Below are 24,000 nucleotides of genomic sequence, written 5' to 3' on the forward strand. Positions count from 1 at the left end.
TAGGCTGGTTGAATTTAAAATTAAAGTTTCTTACTTAGGCATTTGATCCAATAAATTGCTCCTTCTCCATCGCTAATCGTTTTAGCCATGATATGGGAAGAACACGTATTGAATTCCCTTCCGCCAAAAAACGCTTCAGCCAAAATGCGAAACAAATCAATTCCTCCGAAAAAAAAAAACGTCCGAACCGATGGATGACGTTTCGACAAACAAAATATGTACCTATAGCTAGGAAAGCCTGTCTGTTTCCCACTCACATATTTCCTAGACGAGTTCGTGACGATCGCGGGCATCGCCAATCGCCAGTTTGGGTAGTAGGTACCAAGCTAATTTTCCAGGTGTTAGTTGCTTGGCGGTTGAAGGATGACACATCGTACCTACGAACTTACTTCAGCTTGTTGCCCTGTTCATCGAGTGTCTTTAATCTGGAGAAATGTTTCACGGTTAAGCTGTCGTCCGTTTGACGGAAAGCGTTTGTTGCCCAAGAACACACTATTTTGCAATGTGGGGCCCGGTTCCCGGAAGTTGCGGTGTCTGTCTGTGTGTGCTGCACGCAAATTTAAAACTATCGTACCTTTCCCACTTGAGACTGACTACAGTCTACAGCAATTTTGCGATTATACTTTAAAATGCAAATATTGAACGGTCTGGTTAACGTTTTATTTTTCCTCTTTCTTTCAGATAAAATTCTCAAAAGCGTGCCGAAGATTCGACCGAGTGCAATTGTTTAAGTGTTATAAGTTGTAACCGTTTCATAAGAAGGTGAAAATTATGTGGTGTATAATCGTGTGCTTTCATGCAATTTTTGATTGGGAAAATGTAAAACCTATAAGGGGCTTATTGGTTGAGTAATTCTCATTCCGAAGGAAGTATAAATAAATTGTGCCAGTGATCAAAGTGTTGTAATTGGAAATTAAATATTGAATCAAGGCGAATAAATCGTCGACAACACACCGAATCGGTATGAGTGTGTTCAGTGATTTCCAGCGGATGTGGGTCAAACGTTTCCCGCAGAGCTCGCTCTCCGATGCCTGGGAGCAGGATGTGCGGGCTAGCTTGGCGCGGCACAAGCAGAAAATAGCCGATCTCACCAAGGAGCTGGAACAGGAAACCCTGTATGTGGAGTATCTGGAACGGCTGCTCGGGGATGTCGAGAAGTACCGGGATGCCGGGGGAGATCCGTCGGCCCTGTTCGAGGCCAACACCCCCGCCTCGGCTGCCAATATGCTGCTGGCCAAAACGACCGGCAGCGGGGCCGAAGATGGCGATAAAATGTCCGCTGATGGCGATATAGATGAGGTAAGTGCGAAATGATTCATGAATTATTGAATTTTCCAGCTTAATTTCAAATCAAATGGACTAAATTTGCACTAAGATGGGAGTGATTTATTCAATTATCCATACAATTTTCGAGATCCACAATACGATCATAAATCACATAATCGATCTACATGTGCCGAAACGTCTTGCTGCCGAAAATGCTCCTGAAAGGATGAATTTCGTAAGCTGAATTCAGCGTTTAAAAAAGCCAGCGCCAAACGCTACCAGAATTACTTATCTCGATTGCAACGGAATTTTAAACAAAACCCTAAGTCTTTTTGGAAACACGTCAAAGACCACCCAGTAAACATGAATCGGCAGAGAGGTAACTCAAATCGCCAGAGAGATCGTAACGATCTCTCTAGCGATTTTGCATCATCACATCGGCAGAGAGGAACACACCATACGCGTGTCTCGGGTGAGTGCTACGAGATCTGAGTAGAAATGCTTAGACCCGCCCCAAGAGAGCGCGATCCGAATTGTGCTCGTGTGTTCCTATCGTGGTGTGTGTGTTCGGCTCAGATCTGCCGACGCTTGCCGAATGATTTCCGTTACAGTGGTGTTGATTTGATTAAGAGCATGAAATACGCAATTTCTCAAATTAATACTATATTGGATTAACCTTTTCAGAAACCGGTACCCGCATTTTTTTCGTTTGTCTGCTTCATACTTTTTTCCCGCGGCGTACAAAAACAAATACATATGAAAAAAAAAATCATTAAATTTATATTTACTGATCTAATCCGTAGTTTTCAGAAAACTTTGGGCAAGAGTGTTTAATTTAACTTTTTTTATACTATATTCCTTTTTTAAATTATAAAATTCGAAATTCAAATTTCCTGTTCAAAATCTTCAGGAAATTTTAATACCCGACCAAGAATTGTTTAATAGCAAATAGATATAATCAGAACAATACAATCAAGCTTCAAAATAGGGAAGTTTGATTCATACTTTCTACATATCAAACTTTCGACTCACATATAGAATTTTAATTCAGATTCAGTTTCAGAATCCAAATTCTTGTTCGACTGTGATTATTATTTGATGTTTTGGTTGTTGGATGGCAAACTCAGTCTTAAAGACCATCCAACAACCAAAACATTGTAGAAATACAGATTCAGAATTAAGATACAGAATTCAGGTTTAGAATTTAGATTTAGAATTCAGATTCAGCTTTCAAATTCAAATTTTAAATAAAGGTTTCCGTGTCAAATTTCAAATTAAGAATTCAGATTCATATTTCAGATTTATTTTTCAAAATTTAGATTCAGATTTATACTTAAAATTTCAGATTTCGTTTTTCAGACTCAGATTCCAAATCCAGATTTCAGATTCAAATTTCAAATCCAGAAGTCAGATTCTCATATTCAGTTTTCAGATTTAGATTTAAGATTCAGCTTTATCAGATTTAAGATTCAGATTTCAGATACAGATTTCGGTGTCTGATTACAGATTTAGATTCAGCATTATTGAGATTTCACATTCAGGTATCAAATGCAGATTTCAGATATAAAAACAGATTCAGCTTCAGATTTCAGATTCAGCTTAATTCAGATTTCGGATTTAGAATTCAAGTTCACAATTCAGATTCAGATTTTAGAATTCCGATTCAGATTCAGAATTTTTAAATACAGAACTTTGAATTATAACACAATAACTTCAATTTCGAAATTTTGAAAAAAAAATCGAAAACTGATGAATTCTCACATCGGAACAAAATGTTCTAAATGGCAATTTGAAAACAATTGTGGGAATTGAGGAATAGAATTTAAAATTCTTATTTCTAAATATAATTTTTCTAAATGAAATTCGTTTTGATAGAACATAATATGTCACTTACCAAATGTTGCACCTTATTGACGATGTCCTACATGTTCTCACTACACTACACTACACATAACAGTACATTTTCTCAAGATTTAAATATCTTTCGTTTAAAAATTTACTGCCCGTTATTACCCGAATGCACCACACGAGGGTACGTCTGGAACTGACAATGCTTCGCTTGCGCACAGTTTATTCGAAACGAGTAACCCGGTGAGGTAATAATATGAATAATATCAAACGAGCAGCCGTCGCCCGTCGGCCCAGTTAAGTTCTTCAGAAAAATGCTCCCAAGTCGAATAAGAAGAAATATCGGCACGGCGCGTGTGCAAGTGTCGCAGAAATAACCGTTTTTTCCTAAGTCGGGATACCCAGTACTCAATTTTATGAATTCTCTGTCGATTTTTGAGAGGACGCGCTTACTGGGCAGCGGAAAGAGTCGGGATTACCAACTAACCTGTTTCTGGATGACGAGACGGCCTCGTCGAACCACGACATCTGCAATCTTTTTGCTAAAAAGTTTTCTAGCGTCTTCACTTCCGGATCTATTTCTATTTGCAATTAAAAACATTCCATCTTTGAATACTCTTTTAAACAACATCCCTTTTGGTGAAGAAACTATTCTAAAGGCGATGGCATACCAGCTACTTTTTTGAAATGCTTCTTGCCTCATTTAGGCCGGAACAAATTTCGAATCCTTCTTTTGTCACTCGGAGTTGGATCAACGCAAGGGGGGGACAATAAAAAATAATGCAAAAACCTAATAAATTGGAATAAATTGCATGAAAACTTATATGCAACACAATTGCATACTATATCATTGCACAAAATCCATAAGCCAAGTAATTTTTTAATCGAAAAGTTCAATAAAATAAAGCATATAAAAGTTGTTTAAACTCCCATCTTCCACAATTTGTTTTGTACTCTGGCAATCTTTCGGATATTAGATAAATTTTCCAAAATTTCCATAAAAAACTTAAAACTTTATTTATTTCCCCCTTCGGCATTTTTGGAAATTTTGAAGGGGGGGGGGGGGGTGACAAAAGAAGAAATTGATATTTGATCCGGACTTAGTAATTCCTATCAAACGCATATTTGACGCATCGCTTGACAAAGCTATCTTTCCGTTGTTGTGGAAGAATGCTTTTATGTTCCCGGTTTACAAAAAAGGCGAAAGAAGAGATATTAATAACTACAGAGGAATATCAGCTTTGTGTGAAGTAGCTTAATTGTTCGAACTCGTTATCTTCGACCCAATTTTCTCGTTTTGCAAGCAATATATTTGTAATGATCAACATGGATTTATGCCCAAGCGCTCTACGACTACGAACTTATTCACATCATTCGTGCAAGACAGTTTTGCTGCCGGTTTTCAAGTCGATGCAATTTACAACGATTTGTCGGCAGCTTTTGACAAGGTGAACCACGAAATAGCTATTGCGAAGCTGGAAAGGCTGGGAGTTTGCGGGTCCTTATTAGATTGGTGTCGCAGTTACCTCATTGAATGCAAATTCTCTGTAAGATCTGGTAACTCATGTTCCAAACAATTCTCTCCCACATCAGGCGTGCCTCAAGGCAGCCACCTAGGCCCAGTAGTGTTCCTGATTTACTTCAATGACGTGTTTTTACTACTTGACGGTCCAAAACTCGTCTATGCAGATGATCTGAAGCTTTTCTACACTATAAAATGTTCTGGAGATTCTGTACTATTACAGCGACAGTTTGACCATTTTGCCAAATGGTGCGACGACAACTGCCTGCCATTAAACCCCAAAAAATGCTCGGTCATCACCTTTTGCCGTAAACGGCTTCCTGTAACTGCTGATTATTTTCTTGGAAACCAGATAATTGCTCGAGCAAAGCAAGTAAATGATTTAGGTGTAATTCTTGACCAACAGTTGGACTTTAAGTCGCACACTAACTATGTAGTCGACAAAGCATCGAGAAATTTGGGATTTATCTTTCGCGTGACTAAAGAGTTCAGAGACATTTACTGCCTGAAAAGTCTCTATTGTAGCCTTGTCCGCTCAACTTTAGAGTATGCATCTACTGTATGGAGTCCCTATTATCAGAATGGTGCTGATCGAATCGAGGCCATCCAAAGACGCTTTATACGTTACGCTTTGAAACATTTAAATTGGCAAGATCCGTTCCGCCTTCCACGATACGAGAATCGTTGCTACCTCATATCCTTGGACACGCTCCAAGCCCGGCGAGCTACCATTCAAGCATTATTTGTCTCCTATCTTCTGGCTTCGAATATAGACTGCCCCATGCTGCTGGAAACTATCAACCTGTGCGTAAGACCTCCAGGACTAAGAAATCGGAACCTTCAGCTTCACATTCCTCTTCGCCGGAACAACTATGGGGCCAATAGTGCCCTGATGGGTATTACAAGGACATTCAATCGTTTTTCAGAGCCCTTCGACTTTGATACCTCCAGGAATATGTTTAAAAGAAGAATTCTAGCGATGTTAAGAACTGTGTTTTTTGTTAATTTATATTAATGTTACTTTTAAGTCCAGTCATTAGGACCAATACGTGATCCGTTGATATATACCCAATAAATAAATAAAATATCGTTGATTTAAAACTTTCATTGTGATTTGCTTTAGAAATTTTGATTTATTTTATCTGTAAAGTTATGTATTGGCTTTTCGGTCTTATCAGGTCAATTGTAACACTTTTTATATGTGCTTCATACAACGTTTCGAATTATATTAATTCTTTATCAAGCAACTGAAATTAAATACAGGTGCATAAAACATATTTTCTTATAATTAATATTAACATTAATTACTTACTCGGACATTCGTGTTATTGTCCAAAGCAGATGCACTCCTACAGCGTTCATCAATCGTCGGGATTCTGGCTATAAATTTTGAATTTGAATTCTCATTTCATGTCGGAAGTGAGGAGGAAAGCTTGCGTGTGACTTACGTGCCCAATATTCTGGTATCGGCCGATTTGGATTGATTCGAAAAGCGAACGAAACCGACAACCCCTAATACACACAAGATACACCCACACAACACTACCGATCCATATTACACATCGACGGCCTAACTGCAAAAGTAATCCGTGCGCATAAGACGGATTACCCGCATGTACGCATCGGCACCACACAAAAGCACACGATACGCAGCCTACTGCCAGTGGTCGAAGATCCGATATCGCCGATCGTTCGCTCCAATGTGGTCTACCATATCCCATGCGCAGGCGCTCCCGAACGAGATGAAGAATGCTCCAAATGCTATGTTGGGCAGACCAGCTTAAAACTACGGACTAGAATGTCGAAACATATATGTGATGTCACCAAATTGAAACGCATATTAGCAACAGGGGCCACAGCCACCGTCCTAGACAGTTCCAACAAACACCGTAGCCACCTAGAGGTACTCGAAATGTGCTACATACAAAGTACCCCGAATACCGTCAACAGCCAGAACGACACAGACAGGAGAGCAATCTCGTACGGCGGAGTGTTTCACTCTCTCGCAAACACTCGCAAGCACTCATGGACGCCGGGTTCTGGCGGTAAAGAAAACGCTACGGAAACTCTAACAGTAGGTAATAACAAACAGTGAGTTGAGTGATAGAAGTTTTGCCACGGACGTGTTCCAAAACGACGGAGTAGGCGCCGACGCCCTGGCCGATACCAGAATATCGGGCACGTAAGTCACACGCAAGCTTTCCTCCTCACTTCCAACATGAAATGAGAATTCAAATTCAAAATTTATAGCCAGAATCCCGACGATTGATGAACGCTGTAGGAGTGCATCTGCTTTGGACAATAACACGAATGTCCGAGTAAGTAATTAATGTTAATATTAATTATAAGAAAATATGTTTTATGCTCATGTATTTAATTTTAGTTCCTTGATAAAGAATTGATATAATTCGAAACGTTGGATGAAGCACATATAAAAAGTGTTATAATTGACTTGATAAGACCGAAAAGCCAATACATAACTTTAACATTATTCCCGGGCGAACAACAAATTTATCTGTAAAGTTTATAATTTTTTGAGTTCATGTAAATATCATGGGTGAGAAAATGGTGTGAAAAAAATATAAATTTTTGCAACGTTTTCATCCGATTTTTGACTTAGTTGGGTGAAAATCGCATGTTTTGTAAATTAAAAAATAACTGGTGAAACCAATAATTTTACAAGAGTTTTCAATAATTTCATGAAATATTTTTGCCAAGTTTTATAAACCAATACACTCATTGGCTATGCATAGCATTTTTTGTGATTTTTTTAAACTTTCATTACATCTCTGGTTATTGCTGAATAAAATTATTTATCATCCCATGCAAATTTCGATACAAATTGAAACTGGTTGCGCTGATTCGCTGGACTGAATTATTCGCTTCCAACATCTTTATTGCTTTTTCTACCAGTGAAAATAACCAAAAGAAAGTTATCGTGATGTAATAAGTTATGGAATTGCAAAGTTAACGATCTATAGGATGTCCCATTATGTCTAAGCACGATTTAAAATGAAAAGTATAAACACGAATTAGAAGAATTTTTTTTATGTTCTCTATAGTTTTCTTTTACAGTGGTTCAAAACAAAATTACATTCCTATCAAGCGTATGCCAGTGATCGAATTTTCAATCGAAGACTGCTCATTCGCTTCAGCACAGACTGATTTGTGCTGATCTTGGCCATTTGTTCATATCTTTACCGCAAGAATGTCACACTAGTCAAAATTGTATAAAAATGCTAATTTTTTTAAAAACGGCTTCTGGGATACTGTTGCATGCGCCGATCCAACATCGAACCCATCGCTCCCCTATCAACTGCAACACTAAGTGTCAACATTCGTCAGATCCCTGACCTGACAGTTAAGCTAGAAAAATATTATTAGTATCAAAGCAGAAAGAGAAAGAGCTTGAGGCTAAGTTTGAAAGGAAATAGTGCATTTTGTTTAAAACGTGGTCGAGTGATCTTCGAGTTATCGATTAGCAGGTTTAGCAGCGTATTACCGTATAGTACAGGAGGTATTTAGTGAAGATAACTAACGTATGAATTGTAGATTTATGAATCTTTAATTTCTTAACTAATTGCGTGCGAACTCGTGCTAAGATACCGTATTCCGTTTTTCACAATTAGACTTCATATACTTTGATGGGTAAGAACGTGTCAAAGACACGGTAACGGCTAGCCTATTAACTTTACTATTATCCCCCAGTTTTCGTCATTATTTATGATGCCCTACGAAGAAACCTAGGATAATTGAAAGAACATATTATAATCATTCTACAATGAGGTCACTTGGCTCCCTAACAGTAATCCTTTAACATAACCTCAAACTGTTGCAGATACCTACATTCTGCACAAGTAAATTGAGTTCAAGACTCATTGCAGTGGTGTGTCGGTTAATCACTGACTGTAAGTCAAATCAAATTGTAACAAACAAGCATAATTCGAAAATTCAACTTATATTTTTAGGAATTTTATATTTTTTTGTGAAGGAGATAATAATAAAATTGGTTGATTAAACCGTCGTGCAACAGATACATAGTTTGATTTTTATTAAAACTGTTTAATATTATCCAATGTTGACGACGCGGGAAATGTATGTAGGAGAGAAAGGAGGAGCTTTTATGCGTTTTTAATTGAATTTTATGTCATTATAATGAACAAACTATACTTTCAAATAAATGAAGTGGCTTTGATTGGGTTTATTAATTCAAGAAAGAAGTTTGAATACTTCACTAAAGTTTGGAAAACATACATACCTAATACGAGCTTTTGAAAAAAAAGCAGAAACTCGTATCTGTATGCGTTCAGATTCTCACAATAGGTTTCATAGTCGATGATAACGCACACCGCAGTTGATCATATAATTTACGAGCTCTTGGTTTGACGGAAGCAGCTCGATTTTGGACTCCGCTTCGGCTTCTTCTGCTTCTCTTATGTTTTAAGACCCAATCTTACCTTGGTTCAATGGGCGGTGCTGAGAAGGATCCCACTTTTTTGGCCACATTCCGAACTGAGGCTGTCTTCCTACTAGCGTAAGCACGCATGCAGCATGACTTTCCGGTCCAAAGTTTTGTCCACCGGTTTCCGCCCACATTTTTTTTTGTCCACGAAGCTGCTTTCCTCCCCATACTTCCGAGTCGCATTGCGAACCGCAGCAATGCGTACTTCCTTTATTTTTGCCAACTTACTTTTCCGGGAAAATGCTTCTCATTTTCACAAAAAATATGAAAAGTGGAGTTCACGATGTACAGAGTTTTAAGTTTGAACTGTAAATAACAACTAACAGCGAAAATCAGCTGGAATGAGCAGGCTTGTATCAAAATCAAGCTTAGACTTAGACATAATGGGACACCCTGTATATGTGTGCAAACCTCATAGAATTTGGAATGAGTTTGTACCTATTTCTCCACAAGAAAACCATGGAGAAGGCAACGGTTTTATTGAGAATGAAGTCGAAATGAACTTATGTGTTCTGTGTTTTTTAAAGTAGATTTTGTCTTTCAAATCATGTAGAGAATTCCGCCAAATTTCCTTTACGCTTATAGTTTTGATCTTCTTAAATAAAATGTGAATTTGCTTATAAAAAGACCTTTACGAACTTCAAGCTGATATTTTTTCCCTTTGATAGCCACTTTTTTTATTTACTTTGAACCACGAAACAAGGAGTTTGTATTCAGTATTTTTTACAATTTTGAAACTTCACAAAAGTATGTACATATAAACAAAAACCAATTTTAATCATTGAAGTTTGATTTGATCTTTGGCTGAACTTTGTATATTTAGATTTGTTAAATATTGACTAAGTTTATTTAACAGATTATATAGTGATAAACAATAACGTTCACATGAACTTCATACGCTCTCTAAAGCCATCTGTAGGAATAATCAGAATCAGATCAGTGTCCAAACAATCAACTTCAACCTGTTTTGACAAACCCTTTTCAGCAACAGTAATAAACAGTAGCACAAAATAAATTTACCATGATTTACTAGAGAAGACAATAAAGCCTCACACCAATTGAACCATCGAAATCGGTTAAGAACCTGCTGCTTCTGGTTGTTGGCCTGTATGAGTGGCCTTCTTTCGCCATGTATGTCCCCAACCTTGGTTGTTTTGTTTTTGGGGTGGAAGTTGCCTTCTACCGAGCCTTCACCAATCCACCATATGTATGAAGGAAACAAAATCAGAAGGTTATAGTCATCGTTAAGCTCGGATTGAGCGTTTTTTTTTCTGTGGTACTTTTGTTGTTGTTACTTGCTCCTTCCTCTGTTTGTGCTAGAAATGCGAACCAACAAAAACCGATAACGCTCAGAACATGCACATAGATCATCATCGTCGTCGGTCTATTGGCTTTTTATGGTTTTATGGCTTCCCTCTTATTGCCGACCAGGCTGGCCCAACCAGTATCTACGGGAAAGTGGGGGACGGAATGGACCATCAACACCTAACAAGTACCGCCACCTTACTTACTACGTCCAAGTTTGTCGGGCGGCCGGCGGAGGCCTTTTACTATGTTTGCTGGTCTGATAACGGTGCTGGACTCCCGGATTTGGGTTGTTCTGGATGGTTGATCCAAACTACGCAAAAGCTGTGCCGACACAGTAAAATCTCCGGCCTCCGGCTCTCTCGCTCGGCAGGATCCATCCGCTGGAGCTTGAGGTGGTTGGCTACTGTTGCTACCATATACCGTTTGCTATAGCTCTTTTTTTCGATGTCGATTTTTTTTTTCGCTTTCTCTCTCTCACTTCAGACGGTGGATTATTGATGATCCAACTTAGATATCGCAACCGCAATAGCCTAGCTAGCTAGCTGCAAGCCCATATATTCTGCTGGTCAACAGACCATGTTCACCATGCGCACCGGTACTTATGTGGTATCATTCTGGAGCAATGTGGATATCGTGCCGGTTTAAAGGGATTTCTCCGGATGGGCATGTAGCTTCCTGGTTTGTTGAGTTGGTATTAAGTGAATGGGATTTTTTTGTTGCTGCAGGACGTTCACTCGGATGACGAAATGAGTTATTGAATAATTAAAGCAAATTTATTTATTTATTTATTTCTGGAGTCTTTGACTATTGTCATACAGACTGATTGTTTAAGATTAGCTTATATTTAGATTACATTGCAATTAGGTTAGGTGACGTCACGGATTGCACATTTAAACTTAGATTTTGTAACATGATAGTCAAACAAGTGAGAAACAGCATTGAAAACTTCACAACATCGAAAGAGTGGGTGATTCTGTCCGAAGACAGTCCTGCTTCTTGGCAGCCAAAACATGGTTTGATTACGCAGTCGGCGTGCTGGAACGTATATGTTCAATCTCTGAAGCAATTGCGGGCAGTCAACGGCATTTGTCAAGATATCGTAAACGAAGGTGCGCTGTAGAAAGGTTCTTCTTTGGCTCAAAGACGTCATTGATAGCAAGGCACACCTCTCAGAATAGGGTGGTAACCGTACGGGATCTTGCCATGGCAATCGTCGCAGGGCGTAGCGGAGGAATTTTTTCTGAATCCTTTCGAGTCTTTCGCTGTGGACAGAGTGGTAGGGTGCCCAGACCGGTACCGCATATTCCAGAACACTGCGTACCAATGAGCAGAAAACTGTTTTCAGAGCATACGGGTCCTCAAAGCTGAGTGTATTCCGACGCAGGAAGCCGAGCAAAGCGAAGGCTTTGGCTACAGTGGTCGCGGTGTGCTGAACAAATGAGAGCTTTTGGTCAAACGTTATTCCGAGGTCTTTAATAAAGCTTACTCTTTCGAGAGAGGTGTCCCTTAGACCGTAGTCGTAGACAACAGAGGCTCTAGTTCTGAAAAAGCTTATACACTTGCATTTTTCGGCGTTAACCTCCATACCGTGTAATCCACACCATACTAATAATCGATCGACGTCCTCCTGAAGCGCAACACAATCCAATATCGAATCGATGGTCCGGTAGATTTTGAGATCATCTGCAAACAGCAGTTTCGGCGACTGAAGGAATGTCGTTAATAAAGGTCGTTAATAAAAATCACGAAGATGAGCGGTCCAAGATGACTACCCTGCGGAACACCAGACGGCATGTCGAATACGGAGGAGTGAGTCCCACGAATGTTTATAAAGCCTTTACGATTCAGCAGATACGAATACAGCCATTTAGTTGCCCACTCGGGAAATCCATATCGATCAAGTTTTTCTCTTACGATTCTGTGAGGTACTTTGTCGAAAGCTTTAGCAAAATCTACGTATATCGAATCCACTTGCAGTTTTTTACCTGTTGCAGAATGCAAATCGCTGGCATAAATCATTAAGTTAGTCAAGGTTGATCTTTTTTTGATGAACCCGTGCTGGACATCGGTTAGAATTGGAGAGGCTGCTGAGTAGATTCTCTCGTATATCAGGACTTCTAGCACTTTGGAAAAGCAGCAAAGAATCGATATTGGCCTGTAATTCTCCACACGATGAGCATTTCCTGACTTATGGATCGGTGAGATTGATGCGATTTTCCACAGAGTAGGAAAAGTACCTTCCGAGATCGATCGATTGAAAATCATGCACAGCGGTGTGACAAGCGAAGCAGCTATCTTTACAACAAGCGATGTTGGAATCCCATCAGGCCCAGATCCTTTCGAGGGATCAAGAGAATTTAGTACTTTAAGAACTTCTTGTTCACTGAAAACGGGTTGCGGTAGAATGATGTCATAGCTAGGAAGTGTATCAAAGTACACATTATTACAATCAGGAGTGACTGGGCTATACACGCTGCTAAAAAAATCTGCAAACAAGTCAGCTGACTCTTTGATGTTTTCCGATGTGCGTCCTTGAAGCGTCATAGACGATGGGATACAATTAGTAAGGCGGCGGCTATTGATGTATTTCCAGAATGTCGAAGGATCTTGCTTCACGTTGCGTTCGATGTTAGAAATATATTGGTTGAAAACAGCGTTGCGAAGAGTCGAATATGCAATCCTAGCCTTGAGAGCATTGACTTGTTTTGGTCCGTTCGGTCTCGAAGGTAGCGTTTACGGGCTTTGCGAACTAAGTTGCGGCTCCTCCGTAACTCAGAATTCCACCAAGGGAGCTTGTAAGGCTGATGTCGGGGTAGTCGTTTAGGCGGCGTGTGAATGTGTAAGACGTCCCAGAGATGATCATAGAAGGTTGATACAGCAACATCGATTAAATTCTGCAGCACAGGATCTCGTATAACATGATCGGGCACACTAGGAACTCGAAACGCAATGTGGACTCAGTTGTGGAATCGTAAACTCGGAATGCTGGTTTAGGAGCGTTAGTTTAGATATAACAAAAACCTTTATTCAAGGTTATGTACTAGTTTTTTTGACAAATTTGAAACCGTTATATGTATTTACACAAAATATGAAAAACTCCAATTTCTTTCCGGAATAAATTAATTTAACATCTGCTAAATTCACATGAAAGTTTTTAATTTATGAGCTAAATGGACAAATCTGACATGTGCTCGTCAGTTTCTTTGTTTCGAAAGTTGCTCACCTACTAACAGTGTTCCGACTTCCGAGTGCAATGCGTTATTCTGTCTAAAAAAAATTGTCAATGAATCGATTGAATTGTGCATTGAAATGTCGTTGGATCGTGATCAGAATACATAATAAATCCTCTCCCAAATGTCTGGCTGCAGTCAAGTCAATTATTGTGGCACAACAATGTTCTGATATTCGTTCCATTGTTTATTAGCCAACAACATTTTGATGACGAGCCTTTTCAAACTTTGAATCATTATTTGGCGGCAATTCGTTATCCGCATATGGAAAAATTAAATATTTTGTACTCAAAAATCAACACCATTTTTGTATCTTCTATGGAACAGAGCCTGCTAATGGTAGACCGTAGCTTCGTATCTTATTAGACAAAAAAGTTCTTAGCTGTTCAACATGGGTATGTCTTTTGGCATTGAAAAACAATAAATTCAATTGACATCACTGCTGGGTGCCTAATGAGATATTGCATGACTTTTTTTCATGCAATACTTCGTTAAGCACTCAGCAGTGATGACAATTGAATTTATTGTTTTTCAATGCCAAAAGACATACCCATGTTAAACAGCTAGTTATTTTTTTGCATAATTAGATACGAAGTTACGGTCTTCAAACAAAGTTGTTCAGCGTAAAATTTTCTCTAGTGAATTTATAAATTTGCACAAAAACTTTCTTCGACAAAAGAAACAAAAAAACATGTTGATTTTTCAGTACAAAATATTCAATTTTCCCATACAAACCTAAAAGTTGAAGTAAACTCATGTAATCGTTACTTAAAAATGTTACAAAAAATCAGGGAACCAAAATGAAGCTTTTGAGAACCCAGGCTTCGTGCCTTTTCTGTTATGTGAGAAGTGAGGATCCGTCAATTGAGTAAGGAGCCGCTCGTTTAATGAAAAAAAAAAACTAGTCAGGTCAAGCGTGACGGGCAAAATTTATCAACCCTGCCTACAACACTTAAATTTTCCGTTAATCAAAGTCGAAGAAAAAAAATAATCCGAAAAAAAATGCTTCGGAATAAAGACTGTAGATTAGCTACGGATGAAGAACGAAGCGACAGATGATCAAGCAAGCCTTGGAATAGTTAGTCATTAAGTTGAAGAGAAAATAAAAATTAGTCTTACATTGTCCATCATCGAAACAAGTTGTTTCTCTTGATCTACTGCCTAGTCCAATAGGTTATGGGCCTACGATTTTTTTTTTCAAGTTCCCTGCAAGTAGTTTCTTGAAGATTGTTGAGGATGGACGGAAGTCGGTTCAGCATTGAAAAGCTGAGGAGCGGAGGATATGAGTCCTGGAGGTTCAAGACCGAAATGCTCCTGATTCGAGAAAACCTTTGGAAGTTCGTGAGCGGCGTTGCACCGGAACCTGCTACGGAAGTCTGGAACGAAGGCGATGCGAGGGCACGGGCCACCATAGCGCTTTTGGTGGACGATAGCCAACACCCCCTTATCCGGAACTGCACAACTTCGAAGGCGACCTGGGAGGCATTGAAGAACCATCACCAGAAGCAGATGATGTCCTCGAAAGTTTCAATCCTGAAGAAAATCTGCCGTTCGGAATTCAAGGAGGATGACAGCATGGAAAATTTTCTTTTCCACATGGACGAGTTGTTCCAATGTTTGGAAAACGCCGGCCAAGCCATGGACGAGCAAAGAAGGTTGCCATGGTGATGCAAAGCATGCCCGACTCCTACGACGCGCTCATTACCGCACTTGAAAGTAGATCTGACGACGAGCTGACGATGGATTTGGTCAAACGAAAATTACTCGACGAGGCACAGAAGCGGTTTGAGAAGGTACGTCCCAGTGAAGCACTTCTCAGAACGGGCCGAAACGAAACCGGAAGGAAGGCGGTCTGTAACTCCTGTGGGAAGCCAGGCCATTTCAAGCGGAATTGCCCCGAATCACCTGCCCAAGGAGAGCGCCCTAGAAGAGGGACGAAAATGCAACCGAAACCGAAAGGAAAAACTGCCAACGTGAGTAAAGCAAATCCATTCGCCTTTACTGCACGCAACGAGACACAACAGAAACGTTCCTGGATAGTAGATTCGGGTGCCACATCTCACATGTGCTCGAATCGAAAGTTTTTCACCGAACTACGAAACTGTACAAGTTTGACGATCACCTTGGCCGATGGTAGCGAAACGTCCGTGAAGGGGATCGGAACCGGTCATCTGGTAGCATACGACGAAGCTGGAGCGATTCAAGAAATGGTCCTGTCCGATGTGTTTTACGTCCCCGATTTGGAATCAAACCTGAACTCCTGGAAAACTCATCACGAAAGGGGCAGAAGTCATTTTCACGAAGCAACGAGGCTGCGTTATCCAAAGCGGCGGCCATGTAGCAACTGTAGCAGACAAGATTGGCGGTTTATTTCTCCTAAAGACCCCGGAGGAGAATTCCCATCAAGCGTTCACCGTGATTGTGAAGCAGTCCAACGAACAGTGCGTGAAGGTTTGGCAACAGGCATTTCCATCAGCAAGTGTGACATCAAGAAGACGTGCGAGTGCTGTGTGGAATGTAAAATGGCGCGCTTGCCATTTCCCCCGAAAGCGCAGAGAGAATCGTCAAAACCTTTGGACCTCATCCACACCGATATTTGTGGTCCTATGAATACAACTTCGATTGGCGGATCAAGATATTTTTTGACGATGATCGATGACTTCAGTCGTTTCACCGAAGTCTATTTCTTGAAGCGGAAGTCCGAGGCGAACGAGAAGATTCAAGAGTACGTTGCAAAAGTACGAAACCGTTTTGGCCGCAATCCAGTGATAATTCGCTCCGACCAGGGTGGCGAATATAAGGCGAAACCGTTGGGAAAGTTTTACCGAGCCGAAGGTATTGTTCCTCAGTTCACTGCTGCATATTCCCCGCAGCAAAATGGAGTTGCTGAACGGAAAAACCGAAGCCTGGTAGAGATGGCACGCTGTTTGATTCAAGATGCCAAGATGAGTTACCGATTCTGGGCGGAAGCAATCAACACCGCCACATACCTGCAGAACATTCTACCATCAAGAATCCTGGAAAAGACGCCGTTCGAGTTATGGTTTGGGAAAGTGCCGAGCTATGCAAACCTACATCTCTTTGGTTGCACTGCTTACGTAAAAGTCCCATCGCCGCAGCGGAAGAAACTGGATCCGAAAGCCGTCAAGCTCACATTCATCGGCTACTCAAGTGAACACAAGGCGTTCAAGTTTGTTGACCTAAGTACTGACCAAGTTGTGATTAGCCGTGACGTCCGATTCATCGAGATGGAAGAAGATGACTTAGCTGAGACGAAAACCGTGGAATACGAGTCGATTTTGGTTCCTGCCAACGAAGAACCAGAACCCGTGAGCGAGAATGTTTTGTGCGAAAACGATGCATTTTCCGACGATGAAGACCGAGAATCCGACACCAGCGCTTACGATACCACGTATGAAATCGAGAGTGATGCCGAACGAACGCCGCACACAGGGGTAAATGCACCTAATAAGCGATCAAAATTATTTGCGGACGAACGGTAAACGCTAGACATTTGATGTCTTCGCAACATTTTTATATTTTTAGATGATCTATCAAATTCTTGAAAGAAAAAAGTGATTTTTCCACCTGGAAGGGAGATGAAAAAATTATTTCTTGAAACAATTAGTTTAGAGACTTAATGCCTTCACAAAAGTTGTAGATCTTATTATTTTAAGCAACTTTGTTGAAGACACCATTAAGATCGCATGAAAAACATAAAAGTTACGAGCATTTTAAAAATAACGAGCACTTTAACAAGTAATTTTGAGTTTTTATTTAATATCTTTTTTAGTATACGATTTACAAACTTGGTATATTTGAAAAAGTTGTTCAAATTGTTGAAACACACAATTTTGTGGAACATTTCAACCACATATTTCAACTAAGAAAGGAGATATACTACAAAATATCCAAAATAATGCCTTTTTTCAGTAAGTTATAACTTAAGAGTTCGGACGAGTTCGGATAATTTTTTGAGTGGCTTTTGTAGGTCAAGTTATTGTCTTTCCATTGATATATAAATTTAACATTAGTTTTGGATAGATTTTCTGCAAACAAGCAATCAAAAATGAAATTTTTCCTCTAAAAACAGGAAAATTGGGGGTTTTTTTTCTTCGAATTTTAAGTGTTTCTAGAGGAAAAAGCGCATTATTGATTGATAGTTAGCAGAAAATCTATCCAAAACTAATGTTAAATTTATATATCAATAGAAAGCCAATAACTTGACCTACAAAACCCACTCAAAAAATTATCCGAACTCGTCCGAACTCTCCAGTTATAACTTACTGAAAAAAGGCATTATTTTGGATATTTTGTAGTATATCGCCTTTCTTAGTTGAAATATGTAGTTGAAATGTTCCACAAAATTGTGTGTTTCAACAATTTGAACAACTTTTTCAAATATACCAAGTTTGTTAATCGTATACTAAAAAAGATATTAAATAAAAACTCTAAATTACATGTTAAAATGCTCGTTATTTTTAAAATGCTCGTAACTTTTATGTTTTTCATGCGATCTTAATGGTGTCTTCAACAAAGTTGCTTAAAATAATAAGATCTACAACTTTTGTGAAGACATAAAGTCTCTAAACTAATTGTTTCAAGAAATAATTTTTTTATCTCCCTTCCAGGTGGAAAAACCACTTTTTTCTTTCAAGAATTTGATAAATCATCTAAAAATATAAAAATGTTGCGAAGACATCAAATGTCTACCGTTTACCGTTCGTCCGCAAATAATTTTGATCGCTTATTAGGTGCATTTACCCCTGTGTGCGCCGCTGAGACGTTCAACCCGTAGTACCAAAGGTAAAGTACCTGTTCGTTTTCCCGAAACTACCTGTTTGGCAAGGAAGATGTGTACCGAACCGAGGTCGTACAAGGAAGCCATCAATTGTGAAGAATCCGAATTTTGGAAAGCCGCCATGAACGAAGAGATGCAGTCGTTAACCGAAAATGGAACGTGGGAGTTGGTCCCAATGCCGGCCGATCGTAAACCAGTCGGCAACAAATGGATTTTCAAACGCAAGCTGGACGAGAAAGGTGAGGTGATCCGGTACAAAGCCCGTTTGGTCGCCCAGGGCTTCACCCAAAAGTACGGTACCGATTACGACGAAGTTTTCGCACCAGTGGTTCGTCAAGTCACATTCAGAACCTTGTTGACGGTCGCCAGCCAGAAGGGTTTGTTGGTGAAGCATGCAGATGTGAAGACCGCTTATCTGAACGGGGAGCTCAAAGAGACGGTCTACATGCGGCAGCCGCCTGGTTACGAAAAGGATGGTCCGGGCACCGTATGTCTCTTGAGGAGGAGTCTCTATGGCCTTAAGCAAGCAGGTCATGTCTGGAACAAGAAAATGGACAGCGTTCTGAAGCAGCTCGAGTTCAAGCAATCAGCCAACGATCCTTGTTTGTACGTGCAGGACAAGGATGGAAAGCGAATTTATCTCGTCGTTTACGTAGACGATAGGTCATCGCTTGTGAAGACGAGAAGCAGTATGAAGATTTGATCCAATCATTGAACCGATTCTTCACTGTAACATCCCTGGGAGATATTCACCATTTCCTGGGAATTCAAGTTCAGCGTGACGAAGTCGGGTTTACTCTCAGTCAGAAAAGTTACATCAAGAAACTTTTGGAGAGATTTGGAATGGATCAAGCGAAGCCGTCGAAAATTCCGTTGGATCCTGGCCATCAACAGCAAAAGGAGGAGACAGAGAAGCTGCCCAACAACCAACAGTATGCCAGCTTAATCGGTGGTTTGCTGTATGTGGCAGTGAATACTCGACCGGACGTAGCTGTGAGTGTATCGATCCTTGGTCGTTCTGTTAGCAGTCCCAGCCAGGCGGATTGGAACGAGGCTAAACGGATTCTGCGATATCTCAAGCACACTGTAGATCATCAACTAGTCCTTGGAACGAATGACCAGAAGCTGACAGTCTACGTGGATGCGGATTGGGCCGGAGACGCGAAAACCAGGAAGTCCAATTCTGGTTACATTTTCCTGATGGGTGACGGTCCGATTTGTTGGGGCTCGAGGAAGCAGAAGTGTGTTGCCCTAAGTAGCACCGAAGCCGAGTTCATCGCCCTTGCAGAATGCTGTAAGGAACTTTTGTGGATTGATCGTTTGCTACGAGATTTTCACATAGTTCGATCAAAGCCGATTACCGTTCATGAGGATAACCAATCCTGCATGAAGCAACTGGAAGGAGGGAAGTTCCACAACCGATCCAAACATGTGGACACCCGTTATCATTTCGTGCGACAACTGAAGGAAGATGGGATTATCAACATCGAATATTGCCCTACTGAACTGATGATTGCCGATATGCTGACGAAGCCCTTAACTCAAGTAAAATTAAGGAAATTCCGAGAAGCTGCTGGAATACATCCGTCGAGGAGGAGTGAAGAACGAAGCGACAGATGATCAAGCAAGCCTTGGAATAGTTAGTCATTAAGTTGAAGAGAAAATAAAAATTAGTCTTACATTGTCCATCATCGAAACAAGTTGTTTCTCTTGATCTACTGCCTAGTCCAATAACGGAATGCTCATAAAACAATTTCACTTAGTGTCCAAGAACGCTGAAGTTAGAAGCTATACGTTGCACACAAGGATATAAGGACTGTATACGAAAATTAGGCAACACTCTTTTTGTGAATAACTTTTGACTGAATTGATGAAATTTTCAATGATACAGTAGTTTTTCGATTTTATCACTGTTCGATTTTGTCAATACTAGCCAAATTCACGCTCGCTTTTATCACCGTTATTGTTTCATTTTTATCACGCTTTTTTAGAAATCATTCAGAAACCATTTCCAGGACCTTATTTTCTTTCAAACGCGTAGAGCGTCTTTGTTCATGATATTTGTTATGGTTTATGTTATGGTATAGAGTTATTCAATAGTATGAACATACCATTGAACTGCTAACTTTAGCTGTATTGTTTTTAAAATCGTTATGTGGATTTTAAAAACTTTTGAAATAAGTGACATAAGTATTATAACGTCACGCTAATACTAATGTTGTTATTTGTGCTTGGTAAGCCGCTCTACAAAAGTAAACTTATGGTTATGCGAATCATATGAAGTTGTGGGTAAATTTCGGCGTTTTTGAGAAAAGATAAGTGCCTCTGATTTCTTTTTTTAATTTGTTTTTTTTTAATGCTGGAGTGCCTATCCTGATTGGACAGCCTTAAGTATTGTCTGAATAGATAACTTTGGATGATCAAAATGAAATTTTTCTAGCTTTGCCTTAAAATATGTAAAAAGGACTACAATTTCTGTTTTTACATATGAAAAACATAGGATTATCTGCCCATAGAGCAAATTTCGAGAAACACACTTAAAAAGTCTAATTTGAGTAACTTAGGGCTTGTGATAGACCTCAGTTGGCAAGTCTGTTGTCTCCTGAACCGATGTTCGCGAGTTTGAGCCCAAGAGTAAACATCGAATACAGTTGTACCGGATAAATTTTTCAATAACGATTCGATAACGAATAATGATAAGCAGTTTTGCTCATGGATATATTCCTAAACTTTGGCGGCAGATAGCCGTGAAATTCATCCCTAAAGGGGGACGATCATCATACGACGAAGCCAAAAGCTTTCGTCCTATTAGTCTAAGTTCATTTCTATTAAAAGCACTTGAACGTTTAATTGATCATCATATCAGGCAAGAATGCCTTGTCCAACATCCGCTTAATGCGACACAACATGCATACCAAACAGGAAAATCAACATTAACTCTTCTGCACAACGTAGTACATAATATTGAAAATAGTTTTTCACAGAAAGAATCATGTCTAGGAGCATTTCTAGACATAGAAGGAGCATTTGATAATGTCTCGTTTACATCAATAATGGATGCGGCACTACTTCATGGAGTGCCTAGTGTTATAACAAACTGGATTAACGCTATGCTAAGTAACAGGAATCTTCATTCGTCTTTAAGACAGGCTTCAATAACAAAAGTTAGCACACGTGGTTGCCCACAGGGAGGTGTACTATCACCTCTTTTGTGGAACCTAGTTGCAGACGGTTTGTTGAGAAAACTCAATGACCGTGGAATACCAACCTATGGATTCGCAGATGATTATCTTCTGCTGGTAAGAGGTTTGTGCATAAGCACATTATTTGATATAATGCAACAAGCTCTGCGCTCTGTTGAACGATGGTGTTCTCATGTAGAACTTTCAGTTAATCCTCTAAAAACTAATATTGTTTTATTTACTAAAAAACGTATCACCCGCGGGGTGCGCCCTCTGCTGTTTTATGGTTCCGAAATCACCGTGTCTGATCAAGTTAAATATTTGGGTGTCATTCTTGACTCCAAATTAAACTGGTCTGATCACATCGAATTCAGAATAAAAAAAAGCATGCATGGCCTTCGGACAATGCCGGAAAAAACTGGGGACTCAAACCTAAACATATTAACTGGATTTATTCCACAATAGTAAGACCAATTCTGGCCTATGGGTGTCTAGTGTGGTGGCAGAAAGGAGAAGTCGCAACAGTTCGGACTAAACTAAATCACCTTCAAAGAATGTGTCTTTTGGGGATGTCCGGATCGTTCACTACAACTCCTACTGCAGCACTAGAGGCTCTGTTTTCTATCAAACCTCTACACTTGTTCCTTAAACAGGAAGCCTTCTCATGTGCTTTTCGTCTACAGGCAGTTGGTCTCTGGCTGTCAGGAAATATCGAAAGATCATCGAGTCATACAAATGTGTGGCCTGAATTAGTTAGATTAAACAAGTTTAATCTAGCGCCAAACGATTTAACACTCTCGAGTAGTTTTCCCTACATGGGGTTTAAAGTCAAATTTCCTTCTCCTCAAGAATGGTTATCAGGTTTCGTAGAGGACCAAATGTTCTCTCATTTTGTCTTCTATACTGACGGTTCATTATCAAACGGCCGTGCAGGTGCAGGAATTTACTGTCACGAGTTGAACATAGAATATGCTCAACCTCTAGGAAAATGTTGTACAGTCTTTCAGGCTGAGTTCAGGCTGTTCAGATAGTCAAGCAGCTATCAAATCACTCAGTGCTTCCAGTTCTAGATCTAAACTGGTAATCGCATGCCGGAAAGCAATCGAAGAACTTGCTGAAGGCAATGGATTAAACCTTCTATGGGTACCCGGACATAAGGGAATCGGGCTCTGGGTCGGAAAAGGAATTTTACGGACCAGAGCCGGCTGTCCCAATATCACCATGTTGGTTCAAAAACCAAATTCAAACTTGGTCCTCTAACCAGCATGAACGATACTGGGAAGAGTTGGACACTTGTCGTCAAACTAAATTATTTTTAGAAAAACCATCTCCAATCATATCGAGTTACTTATTAACTTTAAATAAATCTCATTGCAGCATTTTGATCAGAGCACTCTCCGGTCATTGTAAACTCAACTATCACATGCACAACATTCAGCGTGCTGAATCTCCAGTATGTGGTAGTTGTGAATCAGATGTGGAAGATCCCTTCCATCTTATATGTAACTGTCCCTCATTTGCCAGACAACGTTTTCGTACTCTGGGATCTTACGCTTTAAGCGAATCTGAGTTTAAGAAATTAAACTTAAAAAACATTCTATCATTCCTTACCGAATGTAGAAAAGAGCTTTAATGCTAATAATCCCTAGTGGAAAAGCTTTATGCCATCTTAAATAGATTTAATTTATTTCTTCCTTTTATAGGTTTTTCAGGTTTCTCAGGTAAATGATGAAATCTTGGATAAAAAAAGGCTAGGCACAATTTTCCCGTATGTTTGGATAACGTGCCGCTATTAAGCCTACCCCCATTCTGATACCTGATACCTGAACTTAGGGCTTGTGATAGACCTCAGTTGGCAAGTCTGTTGTCTCCTGAACCGACGTTCGCGAGTTTGAGCCCAAGAGTAAACATCGAATACAGTTGTACCGGATAAATTTTTCAATAACGATCCGCCAACTGCAACGTTTATAAAGTGGCGAATGCCATAAAGATGGTAAAACGACTATAATCGAAACCAAAAACAATCTAATTTGAGTAAATTTCAAAATATGTTTCGAAAAGGTAAACTTTGCTACATGCTATTATTTCAACAAAATATCTTAAAATTGCAATAGAGAAGAATAATTTTGACTGAAATCGATCTTTTATGTTTAGTAAACTTTGGTAATTACATCTTATGATCATAATTTATTGATACAAAACGTTTCCACTACTGAAAACTTTATAATTTATTGATTAAAAACAATTAAAATACTTTTTTCCACTTTAATTTATTATTATTATTATTAATTTAATTTAGGACATTTTACACTTTAATTTATAGTTTCGCCAAATTCACGGTGATTTTTTTTGACCGTGATAAAATCAAAAAAACTACTGTA

General features: G+C 39.5%; 1 protein-coding gene across 1 annotated transcript in view; it reads left to right on the forward strand.

Moving 5' to 3' along the window:
• The first annotated feature begins 681 nt into the window (after positions 1 to 681).
• LOC129738958 (active breakpoint cluster region-related protein) overlaps positions 682 to 24,000 on the forward strand; it is a 245,868-nt gene continuing 222,549 nt past the window's right edge. The window contains exon 1 of the mRNA XM_055730294.1: positions 682 to 1,299. Coding sequence (XP_055586269.1) covers positions 964 to 1,299 — 336 coding nt within the window. The 5' untranslated portion in view covers positions 682 to 963. The remainder of the gene's footprint in view (positions 1,300 to 24,000) is intronic.

The sequence above is a fragment of the Uranotaenia lowii genome, chromosome 1 (assembly GCF_029784155.1).
Source record: "Uranotaenia lowii strain MFRU-FL chromosome 1, ASM2978415v1, whole genome shotgun sequence".
NCBI classification, from domain to species: Eukaryota; Metazoa; Arthropoda; class Insecta; order Diptera; family Culicidae; genus Uranotaenia; species Uranotaenia lowii.